Genomic DNA, 18,406 nt, shown 5'->3' on the forward strand with positions numbered 1-18,406 from the left:
TTATTGATGTTGTGTGAGTATCAGAGTGTTCATGTATGTCATAAATTATCTTTGAAAATGCACATGTGAGAAATGAAAATAATGGGGAAAACACATATATTTGCTTTAGGTTTGATATTATATATATATATATATATATATATATATATATATATATATATATATATATATATATATATATATATATATATATATATATATATATATATATATATATATATATATATATATATATATATATATATATATATATATATATATATATATATATATATATATGTATATATATAATTTAAATTTAGTATCAAAAACCCGCAGAAATGAAAATAATGGGAAACACATATATTGCTTTAGGTTTGAATATATATATATATATATATATATATATAATATATATATATATTATATATATATATATATATAATATATATATATATATATATATATATATATATATATATATATATATATATATATATATATATATATATATATATATATATATATATATATATATATATATATATATATATATATATATATATTATATATATATATATATATATATATATATATATATATATATATATATATATATATATATATATATATATATATATATATATATATATATATATATATATAATATATATATATATATATAATATATATATATATATATATATATATATATATATATATATATATATATATATATATATATATATATATATATATATATATATATTATATATATATATATATATATTATATATATATATATATATATATATATATATATATATATATATATATATATATATATATATTATATATATATATATATATATATATGATATATTATATTTATAGATATATATATATATATATTATATATATATATATATATATATATATATATATTATATATATATATATATATATATATATATATATATATATATATATATATATATATATATATATATATATATATATATATATATATATATATATATATATATATATATATATATATATATAATTTAGTATCAAAAACCCGCAATGACCATCAGCTAGGTTTGTAAACCTTGCATATTATTTCACTTAGAGGCACATTTTTTTTTCTGTCACATTAATAATATTTTATACCATTGAGACTAAAATCAGGCTCAAAATCTCTTGAATGAAGCACTGACAGACAGTAGGCTTCGTACAAAGTTGGATCCCAGGCAACTGATTCTTGGCCCGCTTACCTTTGTGGACTTTTCTGTACCAAAGTTGTCATCCTCGGCGCCCACTGTGGTCATCTTGCCCGTCACACCAGAGATGTGAAACAGCAAATCGCCGAGCAACTGTACCGAACTGAAGCGAATTCTCCAGTTGTCATCAAAGAGACCCTTCTCAAGTTCCGGCAGGAACACCGTTATGGCCGTCTGGGCATATAGGCTGATGATACGCTGGCCGGCCTTGAGGGCAGTATCACGAACGTACTCATTTTCATCTGCCAAAGCCTTAAAACAAAACATCAGGACATCTATCAATTATGGAAATAACTTTTCAATCTGACAAATACTTGTTTTATAAGATAACAAGGAGAAGTTGTTAGATGATGGGTTAAGCATATCCTTCCTCCGTCAGACAGAAGTAATCATAATGAGCCCGTTTTCCGGTGAAGTCACTCAAAATCAAAAACATCAAGGGCACCCAGAAGATGGCACACACCACTGTGACTCAAATTTTTGTAGTTCTCTTCTGATCTACCACTTGTGTGGGCTAACTTTGAAGCTCATGCAGTGAATAAAGTTTTCAATGTCTTAGCATTTTTGTGAAATCAAAATTTCATTTTTCGCAATAGATTTAACTCAGGGATGGCGGCCATTTTGAATGGTAAATATTGCTAAATTAAAGGCAGTTTGTTTCTATGGTACCAACATTTGTAGAGTTTTATTCTTGATTTGGAGACAGAATGGTTGAAAGTTTCCTTGTGGAAAGTTTGAGCAAAACTTTGCCAAAAGGTTGTCATTCAATTTTGAGGTATATACTATCTTAAAGTGAGCAAAGATCACTATGTTTGTGTATGCCTAAGCAAGACAAATCGATAGTAATGTATACTTAGAAGTTTTTCAAATGGTTCAATCTGTTCTGCTTTACTGTTTTCAACTGTACATGACAGTGAAAGATAAGCATGGCAGGAAAAGCATCAATACACACCAGGCTACATGTCTGTGTATAACATACAGCAGAGTTCTCCAGTCAAAACTTTATGCTTAGCAGAATTTACTGTCAAGTTTAATATTCATGCTTATTTCAATGATGGTCACTTTTCGCAGCACAAGGCTGCATTTCAAAGATAAACATCATCAAAATTTCAATACCTGTAATATTGGTGGAATGATTTCTCCAATGTACGGTGTGAAGGCATCGCCGAATGTGGTCGGTAAATAGATAAACATCATGATGTAACCATCTCGGTATGGGGTTGTATGTCGCTCCTACCAGCTGTATCGATGATATCCGGCATCAACTTCCGCAGTTTCTCTATGCCAAGCCCAGCTACCACCTCACTCAATCCTAGGCAGAGAATCGGATGCAAGTGATTGTCCACACTTGTATTATTCATCGCTGACAGTAAGTTTTGTAATATGGGTATGCATGTAATAGGACTTATGGTTACAATAAGGCAAGAATATGCTTCCACGCATCTATTGAAGCTGTGTGAATTCACCATTTTTCTGGGTCAATTAAGTTTTTGCAATTGTATCCGAAATGCTGCCCGTGTATTTGCTATTGCGGCATTTTATCATCCAGTAGCAGATCCTACAATATTTTACCTTGACTATAATTCTAAGGATAATTGTTTTTATATATATATGTATGTTGTGTAATAAGGAAGAGAGTTTCTCTGGTTTTGTAGTGATGTTGCATTATTTTGTTTGACATCACTACCAAGTGTCCCATGGCTTCCTCTCCAAGCAAAACGAAGCATGAGAAATAAATAGGTGAAGTTATGCTATGTCACAGTTTCAATATCACTTAAGTGCTTAGTGTGCTTGTTTTCATGCCTATATGGAAAGCAGATTATAATCACAGAAAGTACCGGTCCCTGTATTCTCCAGCTGCACTCTCTCTTACCTTGAGCAGCTCCTGACCTATCCACTGAACTGTGTTCTGATGTCAGTTTCTCCATCAACCACGGCAGCAGATCATCAAATCCACTCTCCCCCATACCTTTGATGATTGCACCCAAGGCAGGTGACGACACATTTCTCACCTTATGGATTAGATAAATATACAGCATCAGAACTGAAATGGTTAATTTTTTTAACACAAACGCAGATTATGCCTGATTGACTCTCCATACAACTGTATACCCATAATCATGTGCCGTACAGAGTTCAGAATGTGTACACTCATGAAAAGTAGCAAACTACTTGACTGGTTTTGAAAGACTAGGCTTCAGAATATGTAAAATGTATAGAGTTCCTGATGGATCTGAATTTCTGACTATGTCAATATGCTTACAGTTGGCCTTGCATACAGTGAACTACGTATGTGAAATGTTTGTACAGATACAAGGAGTACAAGTCTTGCACGTAACCTTGTTGTTTGAGTGCATGGGAATGAGGCTAGGACAGCTGTGTGAATCGTTTTACATGACATCTAACACCGTACAAACTTTGTACTACAATGTGTCAAGACAGTACATCGTCCTACAAAGCATGTGAAATCATAAGGGTCTTTGATTGAGTGTATGAGTATGCATGTTATGTGTAGTGCACCAGTTTGATTCCATGAATTAAAGGCACACTGGATGTGGAATGTTCAACTTTGGCCATATCAACATTCTTGCACACCTTCTTTCACCAAGAAATGTCATACCCTCTGCAACAACACCTATGTCGATACCGAAAAAATAAGAGTTGTCACAGAGTGTGTGATGACCAGTAATATGTCTTACCTCAGGAACAGGATCCAGCAGACAGGCTTTGAGTCCAGGCAGGACACTTGGTAAGTACGGACTCAGATCCTGTTGAGATGAACAAATACAACGTGTGATGGTAAGTCTTCAATGCCATTCTCAACATAATGAGTGATGTGTTACAGAAACAAATGGCAGTCAAAGCAGTTATCTTATTCAGCTAAGTATTTTGACTTATACATTGCAATTATTTGAATCATCTTCTTTCAAAATACAAGTTAACTCTCGTTCACAAACCATCATGTTCTTCCAACATGGAAGATCACCCTCTTCAAAATTCAAGACAGAAACATTTTGTGACTTGGCTGAAGTCTAATGGAATCATGCTCAGCCACACTGCAAATGATATTTTCCTATGCGTTGTATTTTGTAATGACAGACAAACTACTGCCATCAGAAGGATTGGGCTCAGTGTTTTTCAGGTGCACCAGTAACTTAACCCTTTCACTACAGTGGTTTGACCCAATCCCATTGTTTTCTGTGGTAAAGTTGGACCTCTAGAGAGGGGAACGGGGGTGAAAGGGTTGATATACTATCACAAGCATTGTAAAGTTTTTGGGGGTGACAACTTTCTCAACATCCAGCTCAAGTCAAAGCTGCTAGAGTTTTATCTCTCTAGACTCCATTTTGGCACAAGTCTTTTATACATGATAGTAAGACAATACTTTGTAAAATGGTTGTAGAGGATAAGGGACCAGTGGCTGTAACTGTTGGTGATTTTTCACTATTTTTGTGTCAATTGCAAGTTCTTGTTCTACTTCCTATTAGCTTGCCAAACACACCGTACATACTTGTAATATGTCCTGTTATTGTGCACATTTGAATTCTAGTCTGGACCAGAATTCACTTGTCAACAGTAACAATGCTGTCTATACATGTAGAGGCTGAGTTGACAAGCTGAATACTGTGTATCTCAACATGCTTTGGGGAGCATAACAAGAAACCACAGTCGACATTTTGAACAAAAATTGTGAAAGAAATCATCAAAGTTGCAGCCACTGGCCCTTTAAAACTATAACAATAATTACTGTGACCACAAAGAGCCAAGAATAGCCATGATAAAAGTTAATACCTTGGGATCTGTCAGTGAGTACATGTTACCAATGATCTGTGCTGCCATCTTTTTGGTTTCAGTAGACCTGTCTTGAAATGCTCTGTGTACAACTGGCATGATCAATGCCAATGAGGGTGCATCTATGAAATGCACAAACTTAGTGTTCAGAAGCACCTGCAGGCATTTAGCGGTCTTCCTGGCCGGATCACTGATGGCATCCAATAAAACTGGTACGATGGCTGAAATGGAAGGAAAAAATCTCATTCATTTCAAAATATCCTGAAGAAATATGTTATTTTTCACGCAGTCTTGAGTCTAATCTTTCCTATTCCAAAAAGATCATAATGCATTAGATACAGTTACAAACCAGTTTTCTCAAAATCACCCTATATCTAAACTTTACACGACTGTTTATGTGAGTACTTCTTGTATTCATTTCAGTGAATTTATCCAGGTTTGCAATTTCTCTTTCCCACACTAGACATTCCCAAGACTGAAGAGTATTAGTTATTCCCTATCAACCTAGGGGGTATGTTACTATACAATTACTTTGAAAAGGCACCCTAACATAAGGCAGATTACTACCCTGTGGAAGATTGGGCCCTTTTTCTTCTGGTGGTCCAAACTCATTCAAGTCATGTTTCATTCCTCTCTTTCATAAAGTATTCTACACACAACTGACTTTCCCTAGTTTGTTTATGAATGTCTTCATCGTAGAATGTTTTTCCATCATTCTATGAAGTTTTTTCCTTCTATTTTACAGAGTATTTCTACCCCATATTTTGTCCCTTGGCCTTCTGTTTGTCTATCGTCGCATGTCTTTATGACTGTCTCCCTGTCCAAAGGTCTGTCTCCCTGTCTCGCAGTTATCTGTGCCCAAACTACTGACCTTGAATTTCTGGGTTCTTGATTACTGATCCAATCTGTTTCAAGGCCTGCTGTCCAGCTTTCTGAACTTTGACATGGGAGTCTGTCAACACCTCGGTCAGTTTTGGTACAATGGTCGGTAGACAGGACGACAACTGCTTTGGCGCACAGAACGCCATGGCTCCAAGTAACTCAACAGAACCTGTCAGAATCACGGATGAGAAAGAAAGTATGAATGAAACAGGAAAGAGAATAATCCATGTAATAGGCAAATCAATGGAAATTTCTGAGAATTCCACATTATTTCAAGTGATCTGAAACAGTACAGCTTTTTGATTAGAAGAGATTCCAAATAAAAAATAATACTCAAAACTGAAAACTGCTGGAGATGAAACTATGGACAGGAACGCTTGTACATCATGGAGACTGGTTCCATTGATCTGAAATGAGAAATATATGTCAAAGGTCAAAGTTTACCTGCTTTGGTTCTCCATGATTCTTCTTCCAGGGCTTGTAAAAGTGAGGGAAGCACCAGTTTGACTCCGTGACCACTCAGTTTACTCATCACTGCCTTAGCTGTGTCATCAGTTGCCTGGTTAACAGAAAGAAAAATCCCTTCTTAGAGAATGAAGAACATTGTTGAGATTTGTAAAATATTACACAAGAAATCCGCATGTTTCACTGTATCATTTCCCTGTAACATGCTTTGATTGGTTCCTGTAACAAAATCACACAGGATATGTTCATAAACACTCTACGATTGACTTTACCACATTATCTGTTAGATTTAAGAGTTTTAACAGGCCAGCATTGGGCCTGGAAGAACATGACCATCTACAGTGATGTCATTTCCTACTATATCCATCACTGTACGTTTGTCTCCAGCTCTTTGGGAGTGCACAGAGCAATAGATTGCTTGTGACCTACCTCTCGCACATACTGGTTGCTGTCTCCAAAGCACAGGAGGAGATGTGGTAACACATGTACTACATAAGGTTCAAACAGCCTGCCCAGCATAATGCATAACATCTCAAAGGCAAAGAGTGCACCTGTAAACAAGCAGAGAGAAAGACAGTCATACAGTTGTTATGGAAGTGATGGAGGCTAGACTTCACTTTCAAGCCATAAAAATAATTTTACATTTTTTTAAAGCTCAAAAAAGCCAAATAACGGAATGATGTTCAACTGTATTACAATTCCAACTTCATCCCAGATCTCACAGAGTTGTTTCTACACTCATACACAGGGCAACCAGGAATGGCAAGTTTACAACCACATGAGGTAGACTATGTTCGCTCTTCTCCGAAAGCATAATATGCTGTCACATTTCTGGCAAACATTTTGTTTCTGGTGGCAAGTATGGCATGAAAAAAAATCTGACAACCTATTGTCTTTGACCCAATCCCATACATACTTATAATGTGTTGCGTTTTATGGATGTAGTTCTCCAGTTGAATCACAGTGAAGTGAGGAAGGACAACGGCACAACCTTACCATTTGGTGATTTTCTTGCATTGAATTTATCCTACAAAGTAGTGTCAGCCTTGACATTGCACACATAGAGCCCCTTATATAACATTTTGAACATACACATCTCATACCTTTTTCTTTACCATAGCAACCCCCCCTCCCCCCTAAGTAATACAGTTTGGCATTCCTCACCTTCTCTGTGTCTGAAATTCTTCTTATCCTGAATAGCTGTGGTCAGTTTTGGCATAATGTCCAGCTGTTTTAGGGACAGGATTCCGAGACCTTTCACCAAGCCGGCCAGGCCATACGCTGCACCCTTCCTCTCACCGTAGATTTCAGAATCCAACAGTAACTTCAGGAGTTGTTCCACGAGTCCCGGGGCGTTGTCCTTGATTGCTGGTACAAGGGGTGGCAGACAGTTGGCAACAGCCTCTTGTACCTGAGAAACAACATCAATGTTGATTTTAGCAAAAAAGCTGAAAAGCAAAGGTTAACTCCCGACTTGTCTCACATGTCGGTACTTTCTTTCCCTTTTTATCACACCTAGGGGGCTCCATAGCTTTTCACACTTTATTCAATACTAGGGGGTCAGTCTCTATCCCTTTCACACTACTATATCAGTTCTCAATGCAACACCATCTCACCATGGTCAGTTTTTAACTCTCTCTAAGTTTGCTATGTAGACTTTACTCTTGTACTTGCAATTTAATCTCGTCTATTTATTATCCTGTATTATCTTTATTCTTTTTAAGTTATTCGAACACAAATTCACTTTGTCTTCTTACAAGTTTTTTTCAGTTCTTGGCCAGTAATTTACTCTTAATAGTTTTCCCTGTATTTTCCCTACATCGATATTACTTTTGTAGAACATTTTTGCTGTGTTTTCTTTTATTTTTTATTTCCATCAGAGTAACCCTGAGGAATGCGGTCTGTGTACTGCCGAAATGTTGTTGAACAAAGATTATTTTCTTGAAGATGGGAACTCTGGTCGAGCACACTTCTTTCCCGACCAAAAAGCTGACTACTCGGGTAATTTTTACACCTGTGAAAAGTGGCAGTGACTATTATTCACTCAGAGCGTCATGAATGCCAAATGAAAAAAATTCTACATTATCACTGGATTAACTATCGTGTTTATACAGCAAGTACCTGTTTACTTTCCAAGCATTCACAGTGTTCAAATATATAAGATGTACGCCCTCAAGAGGCCACACTGCACAACACTTCCTCCCTTTCTTTTTATCTCTGGTTTATACAGAAAAAAATTCTCTTCCACATATTGTCAAATCTCATACCCACTTTACAGGAAAAGTCTTGCACATTTACCACAGGTGACCTTGTAGTGACAGTATACTACTAAATTTTACTGTTGCTAGCTTTTAATATATTAAGTATGTACTTAAATTTTGAGCTTCAATTGCCTCTCATGCCCTTAGGCAAGATGATTTAATAAATTAATGGACATTTCACACTTTCTTCTAAAATATAAGCTCTTTTTGGTATTTATATATAAAACAAATATGATCTAAAAAATATGTCAATATTGCGTGAAGTGTATCATCGTTTCTCTTTTGTCTTTGTTGTGGCTGGTGAGGTTCTCTGAACTCAAAAATCTGAACAACCTACCTGTTGTGACGGCGTTGACAGAGCTGTGATCAATTTACCAACAATAGGTCTGACCTTGGGGTCATCCTTATCCAGATGCCTTGCAAGAGATCCCATCAGAATGACCACACTCTGTCTGACTGCGTCATAGCTATGCGAGTCGGGAACCTTGTCCAGGCAGTCTTCAAACACCGTGAGGAGATTACTGACATTAGCCTATGGTGGGAAAAAAACCAGCTTCAATGAGAGATTGATGTTTGTTATGAGAATCCATACACAAGATCATTTAAACTGTGCTGAGCTCATCACGCCTCATCGTAGGCCATACAATTCAACCAAATAATAACTTGAAATCGCACATGACATTTTTCTGGATTCACTCATGTTCCGTTGAAACATACATAACAAATCCCAGTGGGGGGCAACCACCATTTGAAATGATGGCAAACTTACTTTCCCGTGCTCATTGATGGCGGCAAGGGACGCATCCAGCATCTTCCGCCGCACCTCTTCGCTCCTGTCTCCCAGTGCCTTGGGGACGAAGAAGTTGAAGAGCGGCTTGATTTGGTCCTGCCCAAGGTGCGGCGACATCTTCTTGATCGCAAGGGCAATACCGCATCTTGCATAGAACTCATCTGGGGGAGACTCGGATATCACTCTGCCTAAGGTATCCAATACTGGAGGTGTGACCTAAGTGTGAAATTACATTAAAAGTTCATTTCTGAAAGTAATTCCAAGATGTAATAATTGTTCATCTCATGAAAACTGTGAGAGACCTTATGGGTATTGTAGTTTATTGTTTAAATTGTTAATTAAGATAATTTGACTGAACAATTTTTTTTAATGTTTCACATGTCGTCGTGGTCATAGTGATTGCCTTGCCTGTTATAACATATAAATTCATTACAATTTCAGTTGGTACCATGGTATAGCACTTTGTCATACAGCGAGATTTACAGTAACAGATGACAGAAACCATAAGATCAGGTATCTGTATCATGGAGATTATGTTTCACGTAAACAGGTAAGAAAAACTCCATATACTCTCCTGTGGCAGGCAGGCTAATGTTGCTATTTCACTATTTCGTTTGATCTGAGAGGCCACTGAGCAAAATTAGGTCACAGAGTACACTACAGCTATACACAATACATGTATATACATCCCCAAACAACCTGACTCACTGTCCTCTGACCCTAACTAGGGCCTGTTCAAGCATAGGACCTGGCAACTCACTGAATAAACTGAGAAATAAGAGATCTGAGTTGACTGTCACACCACGTACCACTAGTTTCTTCTCATAGATGCTGAATAACTCCTCCAGCACTTCAGGTCCCTGATCTGAAAATTTCTCCACGGTGCTGGCTAGCGCTGCAGACGCCGCTTCACGGACCACTTCCTCATTGTGTATGACATCCTGGATCAAACGTTTGCACAGCTCTCTGTCCAAGTCAAGGCCATACTGGTCCCAAAGTCTGTAAGTTGAAATGGGAAAATACACAGGTATGGTCCAGGGTTGTGAATTGAAATCAGAAAATACTTTATGCATGACAAAACTGCGGCGGACTTTCCAAATTTTATGATCACCAAAAAGTTCAGGCCTTTAAATTATTATTCCACCGATATTGAAGAAATTTCAGACCGAGATGCAAGACAGTGGGCTGAAGATTACCAGTAGAAGTACTCGATTCAAGATTAATAGCTTTTAAGTAACAAGCCCTGAATTGGACTGCATTTCACATAACAACTGCAGCCAATATCAATGACAATCAATTTGAACTCCCATACAAATTTTAAGGGTTACTCCCAGGAGAAATCCAATCATAGATTATGATGACATTTTCATCGGAAATCACTAGAGTGTCTTACAATTGGAACAGAAGTAAAATACATGATATTGACAGACTTTCTCAATAACATCCTTTCAAAACCAGCTGTTCAGTAGAAATTCCACAAAATATTCCACTCTGTGCAAAAATAGATTTTTGTACACTGGTGTTGAAAAGCAGCAACATAAACCAATTTTCCTTTTTTTTAAATTTTTTGGGGGTTGTTATTGTCAAGGTGTTACACGATCTGTTGACAGGGTTTTCAAAACTTACTTATCAGCTAGTTTGATGTTATCTTCTTCCACATCATACTTGGCAACCCAGATTCGCTGCATTAGGTTCATGGAATTTTCATAATTTTCATCAGGAGTTGGTAATACAAGAAGCAAGGCCAACAAACCCTACAGTAAAGAAAAAGTGAAATTTTTGAGGATGTCAGAAAGTGAAATAACTGATTCAGTTTGTAACAATCTACACACTTGCCTTGAAAACATCATAATTGGATGGGAGACTTCATATTTATACAATCTACATGTACCTCTTAAAAAAAATCTTTTTTTAGTCAAACACTTGTGGGGGCTCATTTTGAAGCTGATGGAGTAAATAAAGGTTTTCACTAGCTTATTTTTGTGACAATAAAACATTTTTATTTTTCCCTCTAGACTCAAAACAGCGCCCATTTTGAATTTCAAATGCTGGTAAATATTGTGTAATTTGTTTCTCTACATGCACAATTTTGCACGGTGACCCCTAACTTCATTCTTGATTTTGAACGGGAATGATTTGAAGTTTCCTTGAAGAATGTCTGGACAAAAGTTTAAGTCTTTCTCTTTCGAGGCACAAGCTACCTACTCTAATCCAATTACAGTCTATAATTTTTGTCAGATTTTCAAATGTGGCCAAGATAACAAGTGGAAAAATCTTTCATTTTTGATTGAATGTTATGGCTTGTAGTTGAACAAAATCTGCTGCAACCCTGCCAGTCCCTCGGTACATATGATTATTAAAGGTCTGGTGAAATGGTCCCGTTCGTGTGACTGAATATCTTCCAGGGGGTCAATACTATTACACTCGCAACAGAATTGCAACCTAAAAGTACGCGCAAGTGTTAATTTTTTTTATATTTCTATGCGCGGCTTTCATGGGGTCATTTTGCGACACTCAGGTCACGCCCATAGCGGGGATAATGGTTGGCCATCTGTGACGTCACAGGTGTGTTCATTTACATCGAATAGCGGTCCAACGCCGCCTTATCTCTGCCCGGTATCCGCTAACAAAACACTGTTCGCGCTGCCCATTTGCCACGTTTGTCAATTCGAATCGAAATCCGAAGTGGCGAAAAAAAATTCGTCCTAATTTGTCACAGCGGCGAATCTGATTTTGTTTAAAAATATGGTAAAATAAAGAAAAAACGTAGGTTTTTAGTCTTTTGTTTGATCTGCGCTTCTCTCTCGGCGATTCGCAAAAATTGTCTACTTCCGTATTATTGCGTTCTTTCCATCGTACGTATTTGCAATCGAGCCAAGTCTCGCGAGAGATTTGACGTCATTTAGTCTAGTGTACAGCCTGCATAAATGGCTCTCACGAGAATTGAAACTTACAGACACGCAATCGAGCCCTTTCGATAAATTTGACGTCATTTTGTCTAGTGTACAGCGGGCATAGGAACGCTCGCTCGCGAGAATTGAAACTTTTGCTATACATAGCAGACATACGCATTTAATCGAGGCACAAGGTTCGGTGTTGCAGTTGATTTACATTGCGGTCTAGATGTTAGAAGTGTTGTGCATTTTAATCACGGTATTAAACATTCCATGTTGCGGTCGATTTGCATCGCGGTCCTCGTGGTCCGGTATCCGCTGTTGTTCTTCATTTAATTGCCGTCCCAACGACGCGTTCCGTGTTACTGTCGATTTGTATCATGGAGGACTCTACCTCCATGATTTGTATCGCGATCTCTACGTTCCGTGTTGTTGTTCGTTTTAATGGTAGTCTCAACATTCAGTGTTGCTGTTCATGCAGCTGATTTGCATCGCGGTCCCAACCTTTGGTGTTGTAGTTTTAGTGCATTTTAATCACGGTCCCATTTACGTTTTAAGTTACTGTCGATTTGCATTGCGGTCCCAACGTTCCGTGTTGTAGATAAGTGCATTTCAGTGTTGGTGTTCATGCAGTTGATTTGCATCGCGGTCCCAACCTTCTGTGTAGGGAGTAGCGAGGCAGGCTCAGCCAAGGGACCGTGGCCGATCGTACGAACCAGAAGAGACAAGCACATTATGGTTCAAACACTCAACACTTGACGGGAATTTGAAAAAGTTTACAGTTGAGCCGTTCACGTTCTTGCCGCTGTCACAGCCACCAAAAGAACAATGTCTTCCCATAGTGAAGGAGGACACTGTCCTGATCATGTAAGCGGAAACCCTAGAAGTTACCCCGTGGGGAGCTTACGGAGGTGTGAAATACTTTACTTCCCGTTATGAGATACGACGTCGGGCAAACTTCGGAAAGCCGAAAAAAGTCGACTGGAGAGGCTCGGGGAACACGCCCACATTGCATTTTTCTTTTGCAATATTTCATAATCACGCGCGCTTAACGAAAAACGAAATGAATGTAACTGTTTTATAGACCACCAACTGCATTTCTGTGATTTGCAACATGGGCATTTCACCAGACCTTTAAGCAACTGATGCACTGAAACCTACATTAGCCACCAATTGTTGATACAAGTACACATCTCATGCAAGTAGGGTTGTCTGTAGTAACATTCTAATCCAGCTCAACTCTCTCTCCCTCAATCCTGGCTGAACTCTTTTCTGTCATTTCCCCTGTGCAAAGTCCACACTGACCCTGGACACAATGTGATTATGGCCAAACCAAGGTGGCAAAAAAAGGTTACAAAATTGCTACTCACCTGGAGCGACGCCTGTCTAACTGAACTACAGGGAGACAGCAATGTCTCAGTCAGCACATCGATTTCTTCCTGCCCAGCGAGGGTACAGCCCGCAGCTCCACTGGCACACTGACAGACATCAACCAGTGCCTTGGCACTCATGTGCTGAACTGTGGGTGTGCCAGTCCCTATCAGGTTGGCCAGTAACTGTAACATGTCTCTTCTCGGAAGCAGATCAGGACCAGACTGAGATGGGAAGAAACAGAAAAGCGACATCAAAGATTGGACAAGATTATGAAAATCCCCCAAAATAGCTGTATTAATTTCTTGTTGTCAATCCTGAAATGCAATCTGTCTTCACCAATCCGTAAAGGCTATTCTATTGTACTGTATAGGGAAGAAATAAATGACGCCCGTAAAAAAAGTTAGTAGCAAAACCACCTAATAAATCTTGGCATACAGAGTGAATAAAATGTTTGAAACTTCACAAAATCTTGTGTCTGGGCCCTATCATCAAAGCGTGTGAGGAATGGCAGTACAGAAAATACACGGGGTAAATTTTTTCAATCATCTTACTATACGGATTGTGTAGCTTCATAAAGCAAGTCATCTCACCAAACAGTTTGTCAAAAATCACCTTACCTCATCTATCTCATTGCCCCCCGATTCACCCTGAGATCTAAGCTTGGCGTGCTCCATGATGATTTCCACAGCTCTCTCCATCACATCGTCGTCGCCCTGGATAACTTTCCCCCCGCTCTGTAGGATGCACTTCAGGAAAGGGAAGCAGTACGCAAAGCTGGCCGCGGGGAGTGGGTGCACCTTCTTCTCCACCAGGCCGTAGCTCTGGGTCTTCTTCTTGGCGGGGACAGTGCTGCTGTGCAGCAGGTTGACGACTCTGGTTGCCTGGGTGATCAGTTCCTCTTGACACCACTCGGGGTCAATGTCACACTGAGGGTCAAGCAGCCGTAGCGTTGTATATGCCACAACAGTACCTGGGACAGAACATTGCAAGGATGAAAAAATTCATATTAACACACACACACTAAGTCATACATAAATACATAGGTACATATACCCATCCAAAAAAAACAGACATGTGTCCACATACTCATCTCCAAACTCATCCCTCATTCGGCCTCACTGTACCTTGCCAACAGAATGCATCATACACAAATGGCAAATAATACAGTGGCATAAAATTTTGGATCACACCCAGAAGATACCAACTCCATTTCTATTTTTCACACTGGTAGTTTTGAAATGTTACATAAAGGATGTGTCATGCGACACTCACCTCTATCCTTTCACTGATTTATACATAGAAAATGGACTAGAAAGTTAGTATCGCCATGTATAGAGATTGCACATATACTGAGTCAAAGAACATGAGCATATGTGGATGCCAACCAGCATATATATACATGTACGGTACTCACATACAGTACATACACATACACACACATATACACAAACACAAACAAAAAATGCACAAACACAAATACACATACTCACTGGCCCACCATTCCTACCTTTCCTGCCCAAATCCCACCACTCAAGCCAATGTACAACACATCAATCAATCTATGCATCCAAACATCAAGAAAATACAGGCACTGAAAAAGAGCTTATTTATGTGAGTACGCAGATGAAGACATGGTGTCTGATTACTATGGATCTAATGACTTGCAAAGAAATATTCCTACAACAATATCACTACAATGCATTCAGTGTCGCAAAACCTACAGAGCCATGATATTCTAGAACCCAATGTTTATCCATTACCAGAAAGGTAACAAAAGTAATTCCGTCTTCTAGTTTATAAGCATGGGCAACCTGTCTCTGTATGACTGTTTCACAAAAGCAGCCACCAGTCACATTTCAGATACATAGCCAAACTTACCAAGATCCTCCAATTCTGATTCAAATGCACACTTCTTCAAGCATAGGAACACTCTGGTGACATGGGGGGCTGCTAACAACGATGACGTTAAGGGTAGCAGACTCCTCAGCACCCTGGGAATGTGCTCCCTCATAGCCTTCATGTTGCCATGGATACAGGACTCTAACATTTTAGTTGTGTTGGATAAGTCTACATTGAGCTGTAAAGGAGATGAAATCATTATTATTTTATGTTGAGATGTACATTTATTTGCATTTCAAAATGATGCATACCATGAGACCGTAAATTAATGAATCACTGGAGAGAGTTTGGACATACAACATATTATTATACATCTACCATCGAGAACAATAGAATTTAGCGTGCGCTAAAAAAGCCGTACAGAACTCGCACCCGTTCCGTAACACGTACAGTTTCAAGGCACCCCATTCCCTGCGGCTGTATCTGGGCGTTCACTGTAGAACGGTTTCAACGGACCCCTTGGACGAGTGCCAGAACAAGTCTCGTGCGCGCTCTGTACGTACGTACGTATGTGTGTAGTGCAAACACTCCAAAACTTGCAGAAGCGCGTCCAAGGTAGCGTTCCACACTGGCGCGATAAAATCGGAAGAAAAATTGTTATTGCACAAAAACGGTCACTACTCCGACATTTTGATGCCCCTATCAGGAATGTAAGATGTATAATAATAAGGTTATTACGAAAATACCGCAAAGGATGCACTCGGACATTGGCGCCGCGCATCGTCCTCCGCTTCGCGTCGGGCGATACGCTACGCCAATGTCCTCGTGCATCCTTTGCGGTATTTTCGTAATAACCTCATAATGTACAAATGCTTGAATTATGATGCTTCTGAAAAAGCAATGAAATCTGATCCTTGCCCAAACCTCCTCTTCACGAGGCATACTTACATCTTGGAACTTTTTCCTGATGATAGATTCCTTTTCCAGCTGTGCCTGCATCGCTTCCTGCTGTTTCTTGGTAAGTTTTGGCGCCTGCTTTCCGGCTTTGGCAGCTTTCTTTGCTTCAAGTTCCTGTACAACAATGTAATTAGTTTACTGCTAGCTAACTTTACTGTAAGGATATGAAAGTGGCTATCATGGCATGAAATGATGGGTTTTTTTTAATTTTTGGCGATGAGGGCCTGGCATACATACACCATGTGCTAGTTTTATTTGCTTCTCTGATTGTCATAAAGGCTAGAACAAAGATTTCCTGTTAATGTACAGCGTGTTCGAAAGGTTATATCTGATTGGTCGATTGTCACTATTCACAGCAACTTAGGGAGTCTATTTGTATTATTCAATTTCAATGGACCAGGTAAGATTCAGCCAACAAATTGGATAACAGCTTCGGAGATGCTGCACATTAGTCCAAGATTTGCTTTCATTCATAGTATAAGGAATTACCTTTCTGAGTTCTATCTCCATAAGCTGATCCTTGAAGGAGTACGCTTTGTTTTCACGTCTCATGGATCCTGTATTGACAGCCTCAGCCTTGCCAGCACTGTGAAACAAAAACGTATGGTCATATTCAGTCAGGAATCATTTCTCATGGCAGACAACTTGATGTAAAGCACTTCAAGCAAGTGCTCATACAAGAGATATTTGGTGCAAGTCTGTCTGACAACACTGCCAGCATTTGGATACGTCAAGGATATAGTGCTTGGCATCTGTGCAACTTGAATAAAATTGAGACTTTTTGTCCCATGCTGCCTGAAATATCTTATGATTTCAAAAGGACATATCTCTGTTGAATTTATCAGCCATAGCCTATTACCCCTAAATCCAAAATAATTGTCCAACAGGTAAGCAAACAGATGCAGGGCTCTACCAACGATAAAGGCTGAGAGGGCTTACAAAACTCACCTTTCTATGACCGATTTGTCATACACCACTCCCTCTGGAGTTAGCATGATGGCATATTCTTCTCTCTGTATGGCATAGGTTCCTGGTTTGTCCAGACAACTGGTGGTGTGAGCGATGACACGAGGTAGGATTTCCTTTGGTGAAATGAACACTACAGTCTTCGTGGCGTTTAGAGTTGGCTGTGTGTTGGAGGACAAAAATGCAAGAACTGTTGGGTGAATTTACTCTTAGAATGGCTTCTTTGTGGTAAATGAGAATTTTTGTTTCAAGGTTGCCATTTTTATCACTTTTCAGTTAGACATCATAGCAGGTATGTTTATAATGACCTGGAATGGAGTTATGAGTTCAACAGCAGTGAATTTAAGCAACTCTTTCCATCTTCCAACAGTTCATAATATACATAAATTGACTGGCCATGGGGTAACAGCATACATTTTTCTATAACATGTTTCACATGGATGTAGGCCAAGGGAAACAGACTGTTTGGGGTGACCCTCAAGGCCTGCTGAAAACTAATGTAAGCTCTTTCCAGAATATGGCCAGTAAATTTCTTCTTGGTACCACACCTCATCCATTTTCCTCAGTTAAAACTTTCTCATAAAATGCATGCAACCATACTAAGACTCCAGTCCAGACTTTCACACCATAAGGTAAATATTTAGGAAGATAACAGTACCTCTGTAATTGCTTGCTCTTTGGTTAATAGAGTCATTATCTCATCGACATTTTCTTGGATGAAGAGAAGTGGGTCGATCTTCAGCTTCATTAACAAGTCCGTCCATAGATTAGCATTGGCACAAACTGAAACAGAACACAAGATATTGGCACAAGTTACCGGTACATGTAAAAGGAGCTGAGAAAGTGAAAAGACTTAAAACGTTTGCTCAAACTTTCCTCAATGAAACTTTCAACCATTATCTTACAAAATCAAGAACAAAAATC

The 18,406-nt window shown here is 38.4% G+C and overlaps 1 protein-coding gene across 1 annotated transcript in view; it reads right to left on the minus strand.

Moving 5' to 3' along the window:
- Positions 1 to 18,406, minus strand: part of LOC139145393 (stalled ribosome sensor GCN1-like) — a 43,944-nt gene that overhangs the window by 12,116 nt on the left and 13,422 nt on the right. The window contains 21 exon segments of the mRNA XM_070716532.1: positions 1,257 to 1,514; positions 2,379 to 2,476; positions 2,479 to 2,574; positions 3,136 to 3,274; positions 3,962 to 4,030; positions 5,055 to 5,275; positions 5,926 to 6,105; positions 6,381 to 6,495; positions 6,831 to 6,952; positions 7,566 to 7,812; positions 9,000 to 9,194; positions 9,432 to 9,668; positions 10,262 to 10,451; positions 11,079 to 11,206; positions 13,717 to 13,941; positions 14,338 to 14,690; positions 15,599 to 15,797; positions 16,508 to 16,630; positions 17,006 to 17,102; positions 17,465 to 17,643; positions 18,141 to 18,265. Of these exon segments, the coding sequence (XP_070572633.1) occupies positions 1,257 to 1,514; positions 2,379 to 2,476; positions 2,479 to 2,574; positions 3,136 to 3,274; positions 3,962 to 4,030; positions 5,055 to 5,275; positions 5,926 to 6,105; positions 6,381 to 6,495; positions 6,831 to 6,952; positions 7,566 to 7,812; positions 9,000 to 9,194; positions 9,432 to 9,668; positions 10,262 to 10,451; positions 11,079 to 11,206; positions 13,717 to 13,941; positions 14,338 to 14,690; positions 15,599 to 15,797; positions 16,508 to 16,630; positions 17,006 to 17,102; positions 17,465 to 17,643; positions 18,141 to 18,265 (3,596 nt within the window).

This window comes from Ptychodera flava, chromosome 12 (genome assembly GCF_041260155.1).
Source record: "Ptychodera flava strain L36383 chromosome 12, AS_Pfla_20210202, whole genome shotgun sequence".
Classification (NCBI taxonomy): Eukaryota; Metazoa; Hemichordata; class Enteropneusta; family Ptychoderidae; genus Ptychodera; species Ptychodera flava.